At 35.3% G+C, this 24807-nt stretch overlaps 1 protein-coding gene across 1 annotated transcript; it reads left to right on the top strand.

Moving 5' to 3' along the window:
* The first annotated feature begins 936 nt into the window (after positions 1-936).
* Positions 937-4034, top strand: LOC102597595 (IRK-interacting protein-like). The gene is made up of 2 exons (XM_006361157.2): positions 937-1392; positions 2305-4034. The coding sequence occupies exons 1-2, from the start codon at positions 1135-1137 to the stop codon at positions 3850-3852; spliced, it is 1806 nt and encodes a 601-aa protein (XP_006361219.1). The 5' UTR covers positions 937-1134; the 3' UTR covers positions 3853-4034.
* Positions 4035-24807: the final 20773 nt, after the last annotated feature.

Raw genomic sequence — 24807 nt, 5'->3', positions numbered from 1 at the left:
TAGTTAATTAAGTAAGTTATTTAGGTATAAAATTAATATAATGTTTGATTTGTAATTTAAAAATTCACATATTTAATACATATACTACATATAATTTTTATGTATATAATAGAAAGTGTACTAACTAATATATAAATAAATAATCATTGTATAACTAATAATATCTACATAAAATAATATTCACTCCGTCCAACTTTATGTGACACTTTTCATTTTTCGAGAGTCAAACTATTTAAGTTTGATCGAAATTTGCACATGAAATCTTTATTTTTTTTAAAAATGAAATTTATATATTTGTAAACTACGTAAAAAGAACTATAAGTCACAATAATTGACAATTTAAAATAATTATAAATATTTAAAAAATTTACGATAAAAAATAACTTGTTTGAATCTTAAAATCCGATAAGTGCATATAAATTGGGATGGAGGAAGTACATAAATTTCCTTATCTCATAATTAATGTTGAATACCTTTGTACAGCTAACAAACGGCCCTAAATGTATGAATTTGTTTTATATTTACCCTAGATTATATTATTTTATTCATCGTAATAGGAAATATATCTCATTTTAAAAATCACTCTCTATTTTAATTTATTTAACTTATTTTAACTTGATACATAGTTTAAGAAAATAAAAAATAATTTTAAATTCTGTGATTCATATTAAAGATATGTCTTATGTACTAAGATAACTTTGTGATCTTAAACAAATCAGGCGAAAAGTTAATATTAAATTATTGCTAAAACAAGAAAGAGTTATTTTCTTAAATGGATCGAAAAAATAAGTCAAATAAATTAAAACAAAAGAGGGTATATTCACTTTTTTTTTATGAATTAACTATAAATATATTTTGGATGATGTGATAGTTTAACATCTTTTTATAGAATCACTCACTGTAAATAAATTATACTTTTTAGACACCCCACCCCACCACTCCACTACACCCCCACCATCCTGTCTTCTCTATTGTCCCTATCTCTACCTTTAATTTTCTTTTTCTGGTCCTTCAAAATTTTTGTGCTGCATATTATATGATATGATTTTTATTTCTCTTCAATAATATGTACATAAACAATTTCACTTGTTGAATGTGCTTTTCTGTTTGTATATTTTTTTCATTCATTAAATTATGGCGGGTGCAATCACAAATTTTGAAGAAAATGATGATGAATATAATGGAGTAATTAGTAGACAAGAAGTTCAAGCTGCCATTGCTAAAGCTGTAGAGCTTAGAGCTATTCATGCTTCTTTATTACAGGGTATTAATAATAATAGTAATATTAATAATAGCCCTGCTAATTTCATCAAGTTTCCTCCTCATTCTTCTTCTTCTTCTTCCCCTGCTGCTAATCTCTTCTCTGCTCAAGAATATCCTATTTTTACACCAGTAAGTTCTCTTCTTATGTTTTAATCACTGTATTTTTGATATTATAGGTTCAGTACTTGAATTTAATGAAATTTAGTGTTTTTTTAACATTTTATTGTCATAAAAATATTGGGCTTTTTTTGTAGTCACAGGAGGGAATTTGGATTTTTTTTCTTGGATAATTCTGACCTACTAGGTCCAATATTCATTTTTTTTTAGTATCCTTGTTTGTATGGAAAATAAATTAATTGCAAATAAAATATGAAGAAACAAGAATATTTTATTAATTACACTACGGATTAATTCGAGTGTTGGTAGTAGTTTATTTCTCAAATGTAGGATGATTTAGAATTTTTTTTTTTTATAGTATTTGCTTGTGAAGATGAGTCTGGACTTATCTTAATTTTTTTATGAATATCTCAAGAATTTACGAGATATCGGAGATGGATCTTTAAAAAATTATATTACCCTTTGTATTGGCTTACACTATGGGAATTTGAACTCTTTTTTATGTGATCTTTGAACAATTTTCACCTTTTCTAAATTTGCTACCACTCACATGAGTGAATGACGGTGAAATAAGTTAATGAGCAAATCCTAACTACCATATTTCAGTCCAGTCATTTCTTTGGTCCAAATGGAGTATCGCCTCATATTTTCTGATACTCATTCCTGTGTTATCTGTTTATATTTATGAAAGTAACCAACACGGATTGTCGTGGGATGGATCGGATCGGATCCCACCATGCTATTTGAGGTTGAGCTTTGGGTGTGAAAATAATCCTGTTAGGGAGCGGTAAATAGGTCTTATTTGGCGTGAATACAAATTAATTGCTCAGATGGATATGCTTTTTGTTCAATTTTTAATGGGAAGCCATCCTTAATTTCTGTATTTTAGGTTATCCTGATTCACCAAGTTTGAAATGTATGCAGAGTTATGAAGATGCTCCATTACCTGGATCCAAACAACTACACCTCGACGATCGAGACTACACTGACCTTTGGGATGATTATGGCCTTGGTGGAGTAGCAAATTGTGATGAAGTCAGTCTATCGAATTACAGAAAGGCGAATTCCTCCTTAAGGAAAGGAGTTTCATCCAATTTGATCAATTCTGATTCTCATAACTGTCCAACTGATGATCAGAGATCGGTCACCGGCTCTTATACTGGTCATATCACTCTGCTTAGAAACTCTCCTGGTGGTGATTACTCTAACTCTAGAAGAAGCTCTTTGGGTGACTTGAGATCGCTTTCGTCTTACAATAGATCATGTAAACCTGCTATGGTAAATACTGAGACAGATGGTGCTAGCAAAAGTGGGAAAAGCTCTAATGTAATCGTGCCATTGACAAATTCGCACTCTTTAAATCAATTGCAGCCAAAGAGTAAAGGAATGAACTTGTCGTGGTTGTTCCCTAAGCTAAAGAAGAAAAACAAGAATGAAAATTCACCATATCGGAGAGAGGCCGAGGAAGTTTCTCAGATTTGTAAGGATCACATCGGGGTGGTTTCTGTTGAAACGTTGAGGAAAGAACTCGTGGAAGCAAATGAGAGCAGAGAGGCAGCCTTGATGGAAGTCGCGGAAATGAAGTCTTCTTTAGGAGGGCTAAAGCAAAAAATGGAGTACTTAGAAACTTATTGTGAGGAGCTCAAGAAAGCCTTGAGACAAGCAATTCAAACAAAAGAATCCCAACTATCCAACATGCTTATAGATCTTCCGAGAAGGGGGAAATCAACGGATGGGGATGGAGAAAACACGATTCCTGTTAGTGAAGAGGTAATGGTTGAAGGATTCTTGCAGATAGTATCGGAATCAAGACTATCCGTTAAGCAATTCTGCAAGACTCTTATTGCACAAGTTGAAGAGACAGATAATTCCTTAACCGATAGCTTAAACCTTCTACTTCAACCTTACAAGCTTTCCCTTAACTCGAAGCACTCAAAGGCGATCCTATACCATATTGAAGCCATCATAAACCAGTCACTCTTCCAAGATTTCGAGAATGTTGTGTTCCAAAAGAACGGTGCTCCAAAACAATTAGACTCTCAACAAGATTGCCATGATCAATTCTCATCGTTTGTCTCGTTGAGGAACCTAAGCTGGAATGAAGTGTTACGAAAGGGGACTAAGTACTATAGTGAAGATTTCAGTAAATTTTGTGATCAGAAAATGTGTTGCATCATCACATCACTTAATTGGAGAAGGCCATGGCCAGAACAACTCCTACAAGCATTCTTTGTGGCTTCTAAGTGCATTTGGTTGTTGCATTTACTCGCGTTTTCGTTCGATCCTCCACTTGGGATTCTGAGAGTTGAAGAGAATACAACATTTGATAAGAATTACATGGAGGACATATTTGGAGATAGGCAAAAATCACAAGGTACAAGTAAGGTTAAGATTATGGTAGTGCCTGGTTTCTATGTACGTGATAGAGTACATAGGTGTAAGGTAATTTGCAGGTACAAATCTGCAGCTTAATTGCTAATATAGTTAGGATATCCTTCTCAATTTTTTTTATCTAACATGTAATGTTGATCAGCTTATGCTAATCATTTTCTTGAAGGATCGTTTGGTAGAGTGCATTAGAAAAGATAATGCAAGATTATCTTTGTGTATTGTTATTATATTGTTTGGTATACGTTTTTGTACAACTTATGCAAGCATTAGTTATCCATCAACAACGGTTATGGTGGAGTGCTAAGTACTCTTTCATCCTTAACCAAGAGGTCTCGAATGTGGGACTTTCCGGCGCAAATTCGGATTTAGTCGGGCTCCAATGTGGGTACCGAACAGCGGGTGGCAAATTAAAAAAAAACATTAGTTATCCATGGACCATGGGATTAGTAATGCAAAAAGGGTTTTAATGCATTCATTAGCATGATTAAAGACATAATTGTCCCTCAAATCTTTTCCACATCATTTCGAGAATATTTATGGAGGACAATTTTGTAAATTATTTATATATTTTTTTAGAAATCATGCAATGCATGTTATTTTTAATACACCAAGTCAAACATTGCATACAAAATAATCTCAGCATATTTAATGCAAGAAGCATTCTTCAAATACTAGTATACCACATTCAACACTATTCTTATACATCTATATATGTCCTACCAAACGATTCCTAATATCAATCACTACACTCTGATATAATACTTCTATGGAAGAAATGACGCAATTACTTATCCTACTCTCTTTGGATTTTATCTTATTTTATTTTAATTAGTTTTCCAATTAATGAAATGAACCATATATTGAATAGTGTTACGCTGACCACCAACCTACTATAAATTATTATAACTTCTTCCATTTCAATTTGTTTGTCCTATTTGTCTTTTTAGTAAATTTAGAAAAGAATGGATCTTTCCTTTTTTCACAGCTCTTTAATTTCGACTTTTCACGTGATATGTTTAAGACCACATGATTAAAAAAAATATTTTACTTCCTCTGTCCCAATTTATGTGGCACTTTTCGGATTTTAAGATTCAAACAATTCTATCTTTGACCGCACATTTATCATATATCTTTGAATTATTTTGAATTGTCAATTATTGTGAGGATAAGGCACAACTCACAAGTAACCCTTAGACTATGACCGAAATCTCAGAGACACACCTTAACTAAACTAAGGTCCTATTACCCCTGAATTCATTTCTTATATAATTTTGTACACCTTTTGGCCTATGTGGCACACTCCGTGACTCCACGCAGTTGAGGCGAAATCTCAGAGACACACCTTAACTAAACTAAGGTCCTATTACCCCCTGAATTCATTTCTTATATAATTTTGTACACCTTTTGGCTTATGTGGCACACTCTGTGACTCCACGCAGTTGAGGTGCGTGGGAGATATTTGGCTTCCACGTAAGCCAAAAAGGTGTACAAAATTACAAAAAAAATGGGTTCAGGGGGTAATTGGACCTTAGTTTAGTTAAAATGTGTTTGTGAGATTTCGGTCAGAGTTTAGGAGGTACTTGTACCTTTTCCCATTATTGTGACTTATAGTACTTTTTACGTAATTTACAAATATATAAATTACATTTTAAAAAATGAAGATTTCACGTGCAAAATTTCTGTCAAACTTAAACTGTTTGACTCTTGAAAAATGAAAAGTGTCACATAAATTGGGATAGATGGAGTAATATATATTTGACATAAGTTTAATTTAGGACCAAAAGGTCCAAATTTTCTTTTTAAAACTTCGTGTCAAGTCAAAATAGAATAAATAAATTGAAACCCAAAAAATATTATTTTTTCCATTTTATCAAAGCCATAAAATTTCTTCCAATCTTCTAAAAGATAACTTTGTGATTTTTAGAAGACCAGAATGCTTATCTAAAGATATAAAAAGTGAGCCACTAATGGCAGCGAAGCCGCGAGAGAAATTAAAGATTGCATTGGACATTTCCAATGCAAAGCCAAGGAGCCATGAAACAATATTAGCCACGCAAATAGAGGAGTTATTATTTTAAAAAAATAAAAATAAGTAAAAAAAATTAAACAATATCTATTATCTTTGTGAACTAGTTTTATTTAATTTTTTGAAAAGGTAACATAAAGGTGAAGATATTTGATTTTACTTATAAATTAAAATTAGAAGTATATTGAGGTGGACTAGGAGCCTATTTGGCCACACAGTTGGGAGGCAAAAACACTTTTCTAAGAAATGTGTGCTTAGTAGAAAATTTTATTAACAATTTAATTTAAATATTATTTATTTGAAAACTATATAATTCCTCTATTTATATTAAGCCAATTTGTTGGGGTCTGACACACCACATAATAAAAATATTTAAAGATAAAAATTAAATTTTATTTTTCACTGTTGCTATTTTGATTATTCCTGAACTGTTCTCCTAGAAAATGTAAAGTAACTAATAACCTCATTAAAAGGAAGAGTAAATATTTTTTTTTAAAGAAAAATCTCTACAATTTTCTTGAATTTTAAAAAATTTACTTAATATAAATTGTGAAAATAGTCTCAACAATTCACTTAATATGAACTATAAGGAGTATCAATTATTCTTATAATACTAATATAAAATTTATAATATCTTTAATGAGTTAATATTGCAAAAGGTCAGTCAACTTTGAGAAATTATCTAATAAAGTCACTGAATTTTGTTTTTGTTTTGTATCAATAAAATCACCCAACTTAGATTTTTGTGTCTATAAAATCATCCAACTAAATTTATTATTAAAATAAATTTGACATGACAAAATTATTTTTTATATCATGCTAAGTTCACTTTTAATTTTTTCTTTTAAAGTTAAAAAATAGTTAAAAGAAAATTAAGCCCTTTCTTTTTTATTACATAATGTCAATCCAGAGTCGTGTTATGGTCTATCTAACTTCTTGTTATAGACTCTAATTACAACAAATCCATCCAACAAAATGGATTATTACAGTAATCTAAAAAATATCTAAAATATCATAACAAATTACAGTAGTTGATTTACATAGATAATAGTATATTTTTTACATAAATAAAATTATTTCGATTAAATATTATTCTTTTTGGGGTACTTTTTTAGATTAATTATAATGAAGTAGTAATTTTGAGACATTTGCTTATTATTTTAATAATGAACCTGACATAAAAAATAATTTATTTTATCATATAAAATTTATTTTAATAATAAATTTAGTTGAGTAATTTTATTGATACAAAGTTATTGAATGATTTTACTGATATAAAACAAAGTTTAATAACTTTAATCCTTATTATGTACTTTTGTGATGCGACACTGAAATAAATAATAAGCCTTTGCCCTATTTTTTTTTTAATGCTTCTCAAATCTCACTAGTGCATGTTTCCTCATTTATGTGTGTGTTGCTCCTTTAACCATGAATTAACATTGATTATTTTCTCTCTCTTAATTTATTTTTGGTTCTTTTTAATGATGCCCAAATGAAAAACAATATTGGGGCGAGAATATTAGGGCAACGGGGGAACCAATTGTTAAGGGGAATGTTTGATGTTTGTCAAAAGGAATGTGCTAAAGTAGGGGTGTCAAATGGGAGGGTTGGGTTGAAATTGAAGATATTAAAATGAGTTGAAATAGAAATCGGGTTGGGTCTTGACCCGCCCAAATTTACTTTGGGCTCAAATGAGTTGGGTTCAAATGGGCTAAAAAATGGGTTGACCCGATTAATCTCAATAATTTTAACATAGTGATATTTAACTTCTATAATCACAATTCGAATTTCAGCTCAAGATTTTTTTTTAAAAAAGTAACAAATGGATAGATAAATCCTAAAAGATGTTAAATAGATAATAATTTATGCCTTTAATATAGGAACATATCTTAGTAAATAGATTTAAAACGGGTTGAAATTGGAGATGGAATTGGGCCCAATTGAGAATTCTCTTAGAATGGGTTATGCTTGAATGGGTTGAGATTGAACCCAATTCAAATTATCTTGAGCTCAACCCTTAAAATTCTGGGTGGGTTACCTATGTTTGGGTTCATTTTTGACACCCCTAGTGCTAAGTAAAGGTCTCACCCATGTTGCTAGAACCGACAACCATTACTATGAGCCTCGTGATGATACAAGGTTTTGCCCATGTTGCCAGAATTGTCATATACTTTACCGAGGTATAGAACACAACTCAACTTATGGATCCACTAAAAAGCCTGCTTCTTGAGGCATGTGAGGAGTCGTCGGAATTTCGATACAATCCTATCTATGCTGGCGGTGTAGGTTATGAGGTTTGAGTTATCTAAACTTTTACACAAATCGGTACTCAATACTACTCCCAAAATATATGAAATAATGCCCATATAATAGTACTCATTGGGTTGAGTTAACACTCGAAAGACCATCTTTAAGGGATACCTGAACTTTACTTTACTGACTGAAATGCTTTCGAAAACTATTTATGCTCTTCTCGAAATAATACTTCTATTCTCAATGCAAAATAATACATTTGAAACCATTAGTGTTCCTTTAAAACTCTTCTCAAATAATGTTAAAAATATACTTGAACTCACTTTAATTTCCGAAATCAATGCATGGAAATACTTGCACAAAAGCTTTCAACAAAATCTCAATAACTAGGGTTTATGTGATAATATAAGCATGAACAACAACTCAAGAATCTCAAAGAATAAAGTATCAATCTCATAATTAAGAAATCAAAACTCGGAATAAGAACACAAACCAAATTCAAAATTTCATGGGACTTTGGGTAGAATCCTAGATTTAACTCTTTACTGACTGAATTTAGATGTAGGACGGGAGGACGAACTTAGTCCATCACTATGAATTAAGTTCTTGAAGAAACTTAATGAAGATTGTTGAAAATCTAGCTTCTGCCTTACTTATAGTGGTTTCTGTCACGACCTAAGGGTACCCCCTAGATGTAACATGACGTATAGAACCCCGAAGGACTCCATACAAGCCACTTAGTTCTCATAACATATGCAATAGAATAATAAGAGTAAAACATATTTCAAGTCTCAAAAAGTTTTTCATAAAAGAAAGTGGAACTCTAGACACTTGTCTCATTATAGCCATCTATTACAATAGTGAATGAAATAGGGCCTTACCCATACATCATTGTTCAAAAAGGGAAAGTACAAGAAAGAAACTAGACATATGAAATTCATCCTTGAACCATGAGGACTCACCAAGCTTGGGAACACTCAAATTCAAGCTGTAGCCACAAGTATGATCACCTCTAGTACCAGACCCTACACTTGGGAAAAATGTAGGCAAAAGTATGCGTTAGTACAAAAATGCACTAAGTATGATAACTATGCATGAAAACCTTTAAAACATGCTAAAAGGGACATTTCATTTGAAAGTATGTAATTTATCAAGTTAAACATGCATAAGAGATAACAACATATTCATAAGCATAGCTAACACAAAGAGCATCCTAACACAAGAGGAACACTTCATAAATAACCTCAAAGCATGCTTGTGTAAGGCATGAATAAGACCCCATAAATCTCACCCATGCTAAGTAAACCACTTTAGGCCATCATTCATGTTTGTCAACTTTTAAAACTCTTGAACACAATGAGATATTTCTTTAAGCACATCTTAGTTCCTCATTTTATTGACCACTTCGAGATACATCTTTAAGCAAATCTTAGTTCATTATTATCTTGAACACTATGCGATACTTCTTCAAGCATGTGTTAGTTCATTTTTAATCTTGTTGTAGTTGGGATATAGCCTTAACCGACATGAGACCATGTGAGATATCACATGATCTCTCCCGGTGTTACCCACACCGAAAAGGGTTGGTCTACTTGCCTAAGGTAGAACCGGTTTTTTTAGCTTAGGTGGATCCAGTAGCTAAACATCCTACGGGGCACGTAGTTTATGGGATATGAAGATTGCTACTAGAAGCCCGGACTCCACTAGGTGAAGGCTTCCATCTCATGAGATATACTTTGGGAAACCTTAACTCTACTAGGTGAGAGTTCCCAATTCGGAAGCTCGGACTCAACTATGTGTGAGCCTCCATCTCATTTCAATATCCACTCGGTGCTAGGCATAAATCCCATAAGATAGTTATTAAGTTTTACTTAACTCATGTCTCAAGGAAGATGTCCTTGACAATCAATCCAACTTATTTCATTAGAATAGCTCTTTAGACCATGTGTGAGCAACTATCACCATCCATGTTCTAGTTATGAAGGCTCTTTAGCCTTTGATTCAATTAGGTGAGAAAGCCTTTCCAACATATTAAACTTCATTATGTGAGTACTCTTTCACATTATGTTCAATGTGTATTATGAGAATGACCTTTCAATCAACACAACACAACAACAACAACAACAACAACAACAACAACAACAACAACAACAACAACAACAACAACAACAACAACAACAACAACAACAACAACAACAACAACAACAACAACAATATCACAATCCTTGACTCCTCACTCTCAAAGCATCTTTAAAGCATCTACATAGATTTCATAAAAACATGCATAATCTCATACTTTACTATTTCAAGGTTAAAACCCTACTTTCAATCAACATATCTATAATTCAAGCATTACACACGGATTTCATTATAATTCATGTGATTCAATCACCTCATGCATTAATTCATAAAATTCACCTTTCAACAACAAAGACCCACATCATAAGATCAAAATTGAAAAATATGGGAATTACATGGGTTCTTGGGGATACATCATAAAAACCATAGGAAATCATCAATTCATGCTTAAAAATAACATAATTCAACCATTAGAATAAATTTTGAAAGGAACCCATGACTTTTGAATCAAACCCTAACAATGGGGGATTTCTAACCTCTTCTTCCTATTCTTCCTCTTCTTCCTCTTCTCCCTCTTCTCCCTCTTCTCCCTCTTCTTCCTCTTCGTCTTCCTCTTCTTCTTCCTCTTCTTATTCTTCTTCTTCTCCTTCTTCTTCTTCTTTTCCTTCTCCTTCTCCTTCTCCTTCTCCTTCTCCTTCTCCTTCTCCTTCTCCTTCTTCTCCTTCTCCTTCTCCTTCTTCTTCTTCTTCTCCTTCTTCTTCTTCTTTTTCTTCTCCTTCTCCTTCTCCTTCTTCTTCTTCTTCTCCTTCTTCTTCTTCTTTTTCTTCTCCTTCTCCTTCTCCTTCTTCTCCTTCTTCTCCTTCTCCTTCTTCTCTTTCTTCTTCTTCTCCTTATTCTTCTTCTTCTTCTTCTACTACTACTAGTTTCTAGATAGAGAAATATTTGAGAGGAGAGCTTTTGGGAATTTATTTGTGTTTTGGAAATAAATAGTTGAATGGGTGGAATTTTGGGTTAAAATCACTTATATGGGTGTCTAAACTTAGGAAAAACAACCTCACTTAATACCCACTTAAAAAGGAATTTCCCAAAAAGCCCTTAATTGGGCAGCCAAGTGCCAGGCTTCACGAACCGTGGTCCTCACCACTGGACGTGGTCCTTCGTCCAGTGGCTAAGCCACCTTGGCTTGGCCTCCACAATTTGAAGGAATCTTCACAGGCCTTCCCACCACTGGCGGTGAAGTGGCTCATGAAGATGAGCCATTTTGGGCAGCCTCAAGGGTAGCTGCTGCCCTAGCCACCACGAGCCGTGGTCCTTACCACTGGCCGTGGTGGTGGTCGTGAAGTGGGGCAGTGCTTGGGGGAAGCTTGGGCAGCCTTGGCCCCTTCCCCTTGGACCTTGCCTCTTGCATTGGCTTGTCACCCTCATGCTTAGCCCTAGTTGGTCTACTAAACTACGGGGTGTTACAATTTCTACGTTTGAGGAAGTTAAGAGTATAGGAACTAAGTCTTGAGCATGAAAACCCTTTTAGGATATGTGTAAGGTTGTGACTCAGACTTTGGAAAAGTGGGAAAAGATAAAAGAAGCCCCAATTAAAAAATTGTCGAAAACTTTCCACGAGGTCATCTATGGTCCGTGGTTTGATCTACGGACTGTAGATCCCATCCGTGGAAGTCAGACTAAAATTTTGAGTTTCTGAAGTTCATTTTACGGCCCCAAACTATGATCCGTAGATGCTCCTATGACCCGTAATCAGATCCATAGAAATCAGTCCCAAAAATAGGATTCAAAACTTCATTCTACGAACCCAAACTACGTCCCATAGATGTTTCTACGACCCGTATATGGGTCCATAGGATCTGGACCCAAAAAATGACTTTTAGATTTTTTTTTCCATGAGTGAACATTATAGGTCGTACTTCAATCTACGACCCGTAGAAGAGGTTCGTAGGTCATTGACTCAGAAAACTCTCTGTTGTCTATTCTAAGTTCAAATGGTTATAACTTTTTATTTCAAATTCTAAATGAGGCAAACTTAGTGGTAATGGGAAGAAGACTTATAAACTTTAATTTGATAGGTTACGGTCCAGCTAAGTCATTATATGGTAAGAGATATGATCGTTTAAAGATGAGCCTTACATGAACAAATGCGAAAAACTTAGCCGGTAGAGAGGTTTTGAACTCGACTATGTACTAGAGGTATCTTATGACCCTAAACCAATTCCACTAAACTTTCCACACATAATAATGACCCTTAATACAAAGGCAATAACTGGACATCACATGGTTCAAGCTTATATACTTTTGATGAAAGATTCAGAGAGTTGCGAGGTGTTACACCAGATACCTATGAAGTTGCAAAAGTACAATCCAATTTTAAAGTGTACTTTGTGTGTGTAGTGCGAAAAAACAACAAGGCAAAGTGACAGGAGGAAAATGTCCTTATACACCCCAACCAATGAGAAGAGGTTAAGGTTTTGTCCTTTGTCTCTCTCATTATACGGAGACATGAAAAATAGAAAAATCTAGCTTTTGCATTTTGAAAAAAGTATTGTCTATTGTCTCAAGTCTTGAAGCTATCTCAGCTCTCACATCATAGAAGACTGCAATCTCAAGGACATGCTCTTATCACTCAAGTTGTTCTATTACTCCTTGTTGTTGAGTCTTTATTTGTGCTTACATTGCAAATCTACTCTTCTAACATATTGTTGCTCTGTTACCTTTTTATATTAGAGGATTGATTAGAGGTAACCATAGTGTCGTGGATAGAGTTAGCTGGAGTTTGTTGTTGCTAGATGTAGTTAGTGAAGTCTATGTCAACTAAGGTTAGTTGATATAGTCGGTAATAGAAATTATACTTAGTTGTCTTGTAGTAGGAGTATTACAAGGATGAGAGATTAAGTGGTTTAATTTCTAGATTACATAGGGTTGTAATCTAAATCTTCACTCATGTTTAATAGATGTGTTGGTAAAGCCTACGTGGAAAGTCGTGATTTTTTTCTCCTTGAAAAAGAAGGTTTCTATGTAAATATCGTGTGTTCATTTACTTTACGTTATTTATACGGTTGTTTATTGTTCTTAACTGTTATGAGTCAAGTATTGGTCCCTTGAAATTTGGTGGATTCATACAAGCCAATAGAACACTTCTCTCCAACATCCAATTATTGATGCCCTTGTCATCAACATACAATTGTTGGAGTAATTTTATTCATTTTTCAAGTTTTTTCTTAGGTGTGTACGTTGCGAATTTCTCTCCAACTTTCATAGTAAATGCACTACTCATCAACATACAATTGTTGGAGCACTTTTCTCCAATTTTCAATTTTTTTCTTGGCTATGTACCTTGAACATGTCCCTCCAACTTCCAATAGTTGATGCACATCTCATCAACATACAATTGTTGGAGAACTTCTCTCCGACTTTCAATAGTTGATGCACTTATCATAACATTTAATATTGAAGAAATTGTCCTCCAACTCTCTTTGATGTAGTTTTTCACAACTCGCAATAACTATATTTTATTTCGAACTCTATCTAATTTTAGAAAATGATATTTTCTTAAGTACTTGTTCATGTTTGCTTGCACTTCTTCAAATCTGTAATGTTTTTGTCATCCTTAATTCCACTATAATTGTTTTCATGCATATATTTATCGACCCAACGTTTGTCAACATAATCATTGGTCATATGAATGATATATATAGGTTATAACCATCCAGTGGCATCCAAAGCTCTTTGATTCTCTACTAATGTCATATTAATTCGTATACCAATTGAAGTAAAAAAATTATTTATAAACTCAAACAATTTTCCACAATTTCTCTCTGTTTTTCACTATTGAAAGTAGCTAACTGCACCTCTATTTATAATAGTACAAGACCTAATTTAATTAGGATTTTAAAACCTATTCCTATATTATTTGTATTAAAATCCTATTTAGATATGAAATAAATAAATATCAAATAACAAATTCTAAACAACTTAGGATTCTTACTCCAATTTTGAATTATTATTTCAACAAAGAAAAATAATTAAATTTTGAAATAAATGAATTGAATGGAAGGTTAGGTTTTAAATATAGGTTTTTTTGTTTGTTAATATTTTATTAAAAATTAACAAATTTTAAATATTACACTTTAAAGTCTATTTTTAACTTATTTGCAACTTAAGTAACACTTTGATCAAGATTCATAGCAATTGTTCACATTTATGAGAATCAAAATTATTGAGAATGAAAATCACTCGACACCATTGTTGATACCAAATAGAATCAAGGATGAAGAAAAGAAAGAGAAGAAGAAGTTGATGTTAGTTTCTATGTGGTCAAAAGAAGTTTAAAATCAAGGTCAAAATGTGTATAAAGCAATTTTTCCTCTTTAGGTTGCTATGGACACGTGGGAAATCAATCAGATTGGAAATGACATTATTCTCAACCATTTGATCAAAATGATACAACTATTGACATCTAATAGTCATGGTTAGAGTTTGTTATAGCTTAAGTAATGTACAAATACATTTACAATTATATTTTTTTTAACACAACAAATACTTGTATAAATAGATATACAATGAAGCAATACAAATCATTAGAAAATTTCCCCACTTTTGTGCTTTCTTTGATTTCTATAATTTTATGTTCTTCAATTCCTGCATTTATTTTATTGTTCTTTTCTATATGGTATCATAGCAATAGGTTAAATTCCTATAATAGGAACAACTTCTGCTTCAATTTCAAATATTTCTAGATTTAAATCAAATCACATCTTTGAAGCTAAAGGGTATGGAGGTTGGCGAAAAACCATCCTCATTGCTCTATCAGCTAAGAATAAGTCGTGCTTCATTGATAGAGGTTGCAGACAAATTCACTAGATTTCAAACTCTGGGACAGAACCAACAACATGGTAACTTCATGGTTACTTAATTCCCTTTCCAAAAAGATTACTAACAGTGTCATCTACTCTAAAACTACCGAAGCTCTTTGGAAAGATCTTGAGGGTCGTTTTGGTTAGCCTAATGGGGCAAAGCTTTATCACTTGCAAAAAGAATGGATTGATTTTGTTCAAGGGTCTAATGATATTGCAGGATACTATACAAAATTGAAAGGTTTATGGGATGAGCTAGATCTTTTAAACACTAAAAATTATTGCTCTCGCATCTGTACTTGTGGAGGGAAGAATGTTTCCAGTAAAGCTTTGCAAGATGAAAGGCTCATTCAATTTCTCATGGGTTTGAATGATGCCTATTCACCTGCAAGGTCTAATATCTTGATGATCAACCCTTTCCCCTCTGTCAGTTTAGAATACTCACTCATCATGCGGGATGAGAAGCAGAGGGAGGTGGATATTCAATCACATTTTTTTAGGAAATCTGCTTCCTATCTAGCCACTAATCACAAAATTGTTGGAACTAGTGATCTAAAGGGAAGAATGACCAATTTGTTGTGTTCTCACTGCAAGAAGACTTGACATACATTGGATAAGTGTTATGGGATTGTTGGATTTCCCTCAGATTTTAAGTTCACTAGATCTAAGAAGTTTACAGGGAATGTGAGAAGCAATGCTATTGTTTCTTATGGAGAAGGAGATGATGAACTTGTGTAGTAGAACTCTTCAGGAATGAACCAACTCAGCAAGGAGTAACTTTCTCAACTCATTCATTTAGTCATCAAAACTCTCTCTTTCTATCTGACCTAAGGCATCCATCAAACCTTATCGGATAGAAGTCTACTATAACCGGCTCATCTGTTTACCCGAGTTAGACCCCTCGCATCTTACCAACCATCTTCAGTCCCTTCACCAGGTCAAAGTTAGTCAATCTGAGCTTGCTCTTTCACATGTCAATGCTAACTCTACTGGTAAAAACCACTTTATTTAATGTCATATTCCTATAAAGTCTAATAAATGGATATTAGACCCAAGAGCATCAGAACATGTATCTTCTAATCCAGAGTTATGCACTAACCTTAGCTTTTACCCAATCCTGTCTATGTGAATTTTCCTGATTGTACTAAGGTAAAAGCTACTCATATGGGAAGTGTTGTTCTTTTCCCTGACGATCATTCATAGAGTCCTTTAAGTTCCTTGTTTTAAAATCAATCTTTTATCTATTCACAAGCTTTGTATGAAGTTTGTAACACCTTGGATTTTTGAGAAGGAAAAGATATCATTTTTAGGGCACTGATTATGTTCTATGGGTCCAGTCTACAAACCGCAGAGGCTTCTATGGACCGTAGAAGGTATCAGTAGAAAGTGGGTTGAATTTTTGAGAAAATTATGTTTCAGTATCTAAGTCTACGATTGACTAGGACAGGTCTCATAGAAAGATCCTAGACTTGGTGAAATATTAGGGTCAAAGTTGAGTTCTTTGGTTGGAGTCTATAGACGGTAGAATATTCTCTAGGTCGTAGACCAGTCTTGTCAAATTGGTTGAAATATAGGGTTGTCACGACCCAGAGGTATACACTAGATGTAACATGGTGTATAGGACCCCAAGAGGCTCCATACAAGTCATTAGCATTCAAAACATAAGAAATATAACAAAAGAGGTAAAGACAATATTTCAAGTCCAAAAGTTTTATAAAAGTAAAGCGGAAGTCTAAAACACTTGTCTCATTAGCCATCTAGTACAATAGAATGAAATTGGGCCTAGCCCATACATCATGTCCAAAACTGAAAATAAGAAGGAAACTAAGAACAATAAAAATCCGTCCTCGGAGCATGAGGACTACCCAAGCTCAGAAATCTCGCAATCAACTACTAGCCAAGAAACTAAGGACCCTGACTGTTAGACTCTACATTTGGGGAAATGTAGGCAAGAGTGTGCGTTAGTACAAAGAATGTACCAAGTATGATAGCCATGTATAAAACATTTAAATCATGCTAAAATAGGACATTTCTTGACATGCAATTGACCAAGCTAAAACATGATATACGAAGAGTTAGAAAGCATAAGTCATAAAACATGGTCAATGCAAGATAATATCTTTAGAACCTTTACATATGAGATACTTCTTGAAGTAACCTTAGTTCATTATCATTATTGTGGGAAGTAGCCTTAACCGACATAGAGACCATGTGAGATATAACTTATCCCCAGTGTCACCCACACTGAAAAGGGTTGTCCCACTTGCCAAGGTAAGGACCATGAACTTCTAGCTTAAGTGGATCCACTAGCTGATGTGTATCTAGACAATCATTCTATGGGGGCACATAGGTAAGGGAAAATGAGATTGCTATTAGAAATCTAATCTCTACTAACGGGAGATCCTCCATCTCAATATCCTCTCGGTGCTAAGCATAAATTACACAGAATAGTCATTTCTTGTTCTTATTATCATTGAAGGGCACACCATCGTGCCAAATTAATCTAAGTCATAAGTCATCCATGGAAACGTACAACTAAGTATCCAATCCAAGCTAGGTAATGCATCATCTATGGAAAGGTATTATTCAATAACCAATCCAAGCTAGGTTTCATTAGGATAGCTCTTTAGCTTTGATTCAATTAGGTGAGAAGACCTTTCAACCTTAGAATCCTTACTATATGAGAAAACCTTTAACAATCAAGCTTTCAAGTGTATATGAGAAAATCCTTTCAACAACACAACATTAACATCATCATTGATACTTTACTCTCAAAGCATCCTTAAAATATTTGCATCATAAGAACATGCATAATTCCATAATTCACCTTTCAAGGTTCAAAACACACTTTCAATCATCACATCTAGAAAACATGGGTTAGATATGGATTTCATCGTAAATTCATGTAAATCTATCAATTCATGCTTGATTTCATAAAACTCTCCTTCATAATCAAAACCCACATCATATGATCATAATTTGGAAAACATGCGATTTACATGGGTGCATAAGGAAATCATCATAAAATCATAGTATTTCATCAATTCATGCATAGGAATCATAATTCAATCATTTAAATCAATAATCAAGAGAACCCATGACAATTGAAGAAAACCCTAACTAAATTGAGAATTTCTAACATTGAAAATAGGAGAATTTGGGAACTCTATGAATGGAAGGAATCCATGGATGAAAACTATCATACCTCAAAGCCAATTTCTTATCTTCAATGGAGGAATGGAGACTTGACTTGAAACCCTAGGTTGAATCCTTCTTCTTCAAGCTTTATAGAGAGAAAAATAGTTTGAAGAGGAAGAACTTTGGTCTTTTTTTAGAGTTTTAGGAGAATGAATTGAATGAACTAATTTGGTGGTTAAAATCACTTATATAGGGGTCTTAGGCATAGGAAAAACGACGTAGTATAGGGATAAAATAGTTAGGAAAAAACCCAACTACCCCTAAAGCTAACTGCCGTACATCCACTCACGGACCACGACTGATAGATCGTGGACAGACTGATGGTTCGTCCTGCACGACTGTTAATGGTGGTTAGGAAGTTGAAATTGGGGCCCTGATCTACAGACCCCTAACCACGGACTGTGGTCTGACTGACGGTCCGTTGGTCTGGCCATGGTTCATGGCCCTCTAAGCATTTTGGGTGACCAATCCATGGACCACACCTATGGTCCGTGGTCCCATCCGTAAGCCATGGTTGGCCTCTGTCGGTGGCACCTGCAACTTCTGGAAAACTGCTACTTTGCCCTTTCTCGAATCCTAGGTGTTACATTATCTCCCCCTTGGGATCATTCGTCCTCGAATGAGATTCTAGACATCACTAGAAGAATACAACTCTAAACTAGCAACCCATCGTGCATGCAACTTCATCAAAATGCACACAACCAAGGAGGAATATCGACTCCAAGCTAGGACATGCTTTACACATCATAAGAAAGATAGGAACTAGCAACCCAACATGAATGCAGTCTCATAAATGCACATATTCGAGGAGGAAATATCATTTCCAAGGTAAATCATGTTCACATCACAAATCATCACATCATGAAGTCTATATGCAACTCATACTCAATGCAATAAACATGTAGATATCAATCAAATAAACTCATTTTCTCTAAACTTAACTTTTTCATGAACATGCATACATGAGGAAATCATGGAAAATACTTAAGACACATGACCTCAAAACAAAGAGTGAATCATGATGAACTCATTACCTCAAGCTAGAGTAGGGGTAGAAGGAAATAGATGAGGATATCAGGACATCATATCGGCCTCAGCCTCCCAAGTAGCACCCTCAACTAACTGCTTCCTCCACAACACTTTCACGAAATAAATTTCTTTGTTTCTCAACTTCCTGACTTGCCGGTCCAAACTCTCAATCGGGACTTCTTTATAAGAAAGATTCTCCTTAACTTTCAAATCTTATAAGGAAACTATGGATGTTGGATCACCAACACATTTCTTCAACATAAAGACATGGAAAATCGAATGCACCGATGCCAACTAATTAGGCAATTCAAGTTCATAAGCAACCTTGCTAAAACGTCTCAAAATCTGCTATGGGTGAAATTTCCAAGTAAACCGAATCATGAACATCAAACTCAAGATCTCTTCTTCTAATATCGGCATATGACTTTTGTCAACTTTGAGCCATTTTCAACCTTTCTCTAATAAGATGAACTTTCTCTATAGCCTCATGTACCAATTTGGGACCTATTAGTGCAACTTCACCCACCTCAAACCAACTCATATGATATCTGCACCTCGTACCATACAATGCCTCAAATGGAGCCATACAAATACTTGAGTGATAACTATTGTTATATGCAAACTCAATCGAAGGTAAATGGTCATCCCAATTACCCTTGAAGTCAATCACACAATCCCTCAACATATCTTCCAGAGTTTGGATAGTATGCTCCGCTTTCCCATCAGTTTAGTGATGAAAGGTCGTACTAAGCTTAACACGAGTACCAAGGTCCTTTTGGAAAGATCTCCAAAACTGAGAAGTGAATTGAGTACCACGATCTGAAATAATGGACAAAGGCACTCCATGTAACTATACCATTTCTCTCAAGTACAACTTAGCATAATCCTACGCTGAATAGGAAACCTTGACGGGAATAAAATGAGCCGATTTCATCATCCGATCTACTATAACCCAAATCAAGTCATGTTGTCACTAGGTGCGAGGCAAACCAACAATGAAGTCCATATTTAAATATTCCCACCTCCAAGTAAGAATTATGATGTCTTGGGACAAACCTCCTGGATTTTGATGCTCAACTTTCACTTGTTGACAATTAAGACACTTAGTCACAAATTCCGCAATATCCTTCTTCATCCCATTCCACTAATAGACCTCCCATAAATCATACTACATCTTGGTGGCTCCAGGTGAAAGGAATACCGAGAACTATGGGTTTCTGACAAGATTCGTTTCCTCAAGTCATCCACATCAGGAACACACAAACGACCTTGATATCTAAATACACCATCTCCTCTTTGGGATAAAACCTCTACAGATTTTGTAAGCACCGTTTTTCTCAATCCAACCAAAATTGGATCAAGACCTTGCTTGGCTTTCACATCTACCACAAAAGATGATTTTGTCCCATTGTGAACCATAACTCCACCCTTGGTAGAGTTTACTAACTAAACACCCAAACGGACCAATCTATGAACATCTCGAACCAACTCCTTCTTATCTTCTTCAATATGAGCAACACTACCCATAGATAATCGACTAAGAACATCCGCCACAACATTAGCTTTACCGGGGTGATAGAGAACACTCATATCATAATCTTTCAATAACTCAAGCCACCTTCTTTGTCGATGATTTAAATCCTTCTGATTAAACACATATTGTTAGCTCTTATGGTCGGTAAACACATCTACATGCACACCATACAAATAATGCCTCCAAATCTTTAAGGCACAAACAACCGTCGCTAGTTCAAGGTCATGGGTGGGATAATTCTTCTCATGAATATTAAGTTGCCTTGAAGCATAGGAAACGACTTTCCCATTTTGCATAAGCACACATCCTAACCTAACTCTCAAGGCATCAAAATAAGCAACAAAGCCATCAGTCCCTTCCGGCAAAGTCAACACCGGAGTGGAAGTAAGTCTATCCTTCAACTTTTGAAAACTCTTTTCACAAGCTTCAGACCATATGAACTTAACTTTCTTTTGAGTCAATGCCGTCAATGGAGAGGAGATCGTAGAAAACCCCTCAACAAACCTTCTATAGTAACCGGCCAAACCCAAGAAGCTTCTGATATCCGAAGGGGTTAGAGGTCTAGGCCAACTCTTGACCGCATCCGTCTTCTTAGGATATACCTCAATACCCATGAAATAATATGACAAAGAAAAGCCACAGACCTTAGCCGAAATTCACATTTGCTAAACTTTGCAAAGAGTTGGTGGTCTTTGAGGATTTGCAACACAATCCTGAAATGATCAATGTGATCATTCTCACTTCTCGAATAGATCAATATATCATCAATGAACACAATCACAAACATGTCAGGGTATTGTCTAAGCACTCTATTCATCAAATCCATAAATGCCGCCGGAGCATTAGTCAACCCAAACGACATCACCTAAAACTCATAATGACCATACCGAGTTTGAAAATATATCAACTTCTTTCACCCTCAATTAGTTATAACCCGACCGAAGATCAATCTTAGAGAAGTAACTCGCTCCTTGAAGTTGGTCAAACAAATCATCTATCCATGGAAGAGAACCATTATTCTTAATGGTCACCTTGTTCAACTGGCGATAATCAATGCACATACGAAGAGAACCATAATTCTTTCTAACAAACAAAATTGGAGCACCGCATGGAGAGATACTTGGTCGGATGAAACCCTTATCCAACAAATCTTTCAATTTATCTTTCAACTCCTTAAGTTCTGCAGGATCCATATGGTAAGGACGAATAGAAATAAGCTGCGTATCTTGGAGAAAGTCAATACCGAAGTCTATTTCCCTTTCGGGAGAAATATCGGGTAAATCATCTGGGAATACTTTTGAAAACACATTCACAACGGGGACCGACTCAAGCGTAGGGGTTTCAAAATCTACATCCCTCACCCTAACTAAATGGTACATGCAACCCTTAGAAATCATCTTTCTAGCTTTGAGATAAGAGAAAAACTGACCCTTAGGTATAGAATTTCCCCCTTTCCACTCTACGACATCGACAATTGAAACTTGACTACACGAGTTCTACAATCAATAAATGCATAACATGAGTGCAACCAATCCATCACAAGGATGACATCAAAATCTAGCATATCAAAATCTATCAAGTCAACAAGAGTAACTCTATGGGACACTTTCTATAGACACACTTAGCCATAATAGAACCACCAACAGGAGTAGAGATAGAAAAAGGATCTAACAACACATCTGGAAGAACATCAAACCTCATAGCCATATAGGGCTTCACAAAATACAAGGTAGCATCGGGATCCAGTAAAGCATAAACATCAAGTTGAAAGACTTTCAACATACCGGTAACCACATCGGGAGAACCCTCTTGTTCACCACGAGTCTGAAGTGCATATAATCGATTTTGCTTCGGAGCATTGGAACCTGAACCACTAGGAGGAGTTTTCTTGCCCTCTGTTCCCTTAGCCGTAAGCATTGGGCAATCCCTCATCTTATGACCACTTTTTCCACAACCGAAGCAACCATCTGTGCCGGCTAGACACTTACCCTCGTGCTTCTTTCCACACCTAGCACAAGTGGACATAGGTAATGAATATCCACTACCATTCCCTTTTTGAGGCTTAGGGTTACACACCCTATCTGTGTTGAACTTAGAAGGAGCATTAGACGAACCTTAGGACGACTATGTCCATCGGACCTTGCAGAAGAAAAATTACCATCACCAGTTTTTGCCCTCTTTGTCTCCCTAGACTTTTCCTTAAGTTACTCCTCTTCGATCTACTGAGCATGAACCATGACACGAGAGATGTCCATGTCATTAATGAGCATGGCAGTACGACATTCTTTAACCACAATTTCTGACGCACTCAAAACAAACTTACTCATCCTTGCCCTAGGATCGACAACCATTGTTAGGGTGTACTTAGACAGTTGTGTGAACTTCGAAGCATATTAAATCACACTCATACTTCCTTGACGAAAGTTGATGAACTCAAGCGCCTTTGCTTCCCTCATCTCAAGAGGAAAGAACCTATCAAGGAAAGCAGCCTTAAACTTCTCCCAAACTAGAGGACCCGCATCTTCCAGTCACCTTTCTTTCCATTGGTTGTACCATACTTGAGCAACACCCTTAAGTTGATATGTGGCCAACTCCGCCTTTTCCACCAGCGTCACTCCTATGATCATCAGTACCTTGCATACCTCATCAATGAACTCTTGAGGATCTTCCTTAACCTTAGAACCATGAAATTTCGGAGGATTCATCCTAGTGAAGTCCCTCACTCTAGAAGCCGCCATACCCACATTTGGGCTCACGAGAACCACAACCTCCCTATTGGCTTGGTCCGTCACGACTTGAGCCAACACTTGAAAAGCAGCCCTAAACTCCGCATTAGTCACTTGCTTGGCCAAAGGATCAACCAGAGCTTGAGGAGCCTGAGGAGGAGCTTCTTGTTCCACATTCTCCCTCACATTCCTTCTAACATAAGCTCTTTGAGTAGCCATATCCTGTAGAGCATCGGTCAAGGATTATGAGAGAAACCTTATAGAGTTAAATTCTATCGCACGACTTTAGAGTAATTAAAGAAGTGGAGTTTCCTAACAATCTTGTAGCCCTGATTCATAAATGAGGGAGACTTCACATTCATGAATAAGACTTTACTTGGCGTGGCTTATGAGACATCTTAGGATTATTCTAAACCTTGTGCTTTGATTACCAAGTTTGTTATACCCTAGATGTAACATGGCGTATAGGACCCCGAGAGGCCCCATAAAAGCCACTTAGAATTCATAACACAAGAAAGAACAAAAAAGGTAAAGACCATATTTCAAGTCCAAAAGTTTTATAAAAGAAAAGAGAAAGTCTAAAACACTTGTCTCATTAGCCATCTAGTACAATAGAATGAAATTGGGCCTAGCTCATACATCATGTCCAAAACTGAAAATAAGAAGGAAATTAAGAACAATGAAAATCCGTCCTCGGAGCATGAGGACTCACCAAGCTCTGAAATCTCGCAATCAACCACTAGCCATGAAATTGAGGACCCTGACTGTCGGACCCTACATTTGGGGAAATGTAGGCAAGAGTATGCGTTAGTACAAAACAATGTACCAAGTATGATAGCCATGCATAAAACATTTAAATCATACAAAAATAGGACATTTCATGACATGAAATTGACCATGCTAAAACATGATATAAGAAGAGTTAGAAAACATAAGTCATAAAACATGGTCAATGCAAGCTAACATCTTTAGAACCTTTGAACACATATAAGATACTTCTTGAAGTAACCTTAGTTCATTATTATTGTGGGAAGTAGCCTTAACCGACATAGAGACCATGTGAGCTATAACATTATAACACCCTGGATTCAAGAAAGGACAAAATTTCAGAATTTTAGAAGTTGTAAGTGCCACAAACGGAGGCCACCTACAGACCATAGGTTGAACCACGAACCCTAGGTGGGGTCTGTGGTTTGTCACCTCAATTTCCCCTAGAACTCCGACAAAAGTCTTGACCAACGGCAGGACCTACAGACCTTAGGTGGGTTCACGGTCTGTGGTTTAAACCCTAGTTTCCAACTCTCTAAAAGCCGAATAACGACTGACAAGACA

This window comes from Solanum tuberosum, unplaced genomic scaffold (assembly GCF_000226075.1).
Source record: "Solanum tuberosum cultivar DM 1-3 516 R44 unplaced genomic scaffold, SolTub_3.0 scf00343, whole genome shotgun sequence".
Classification (NCBI taxonomy): Eukaryota; Viridiplantae; Streptophyta; class Magnoliopsida; order Solanales; family Solanaceae; genus Solanum; species Solanum tuberosum.
This window is presented reverse-complemented; position numbering and strand designations above follow the sequence as displayed.

Coding starts and splice junctions, on each gene's coding strand:
- LOC102597595 (XM_006361157.2), top strand. CDS start 1,135: ATGGCGGGTGCAATCACAAATTTTGAAGAAAATGATGATGAATATAAT. Junction 1,393..2,304: donor AATATCCTATTTTTACACCA/GTAAGTTCTCTT, acceptor AAATGTATGCAG/AGTTATGAAGATGCTCCATT.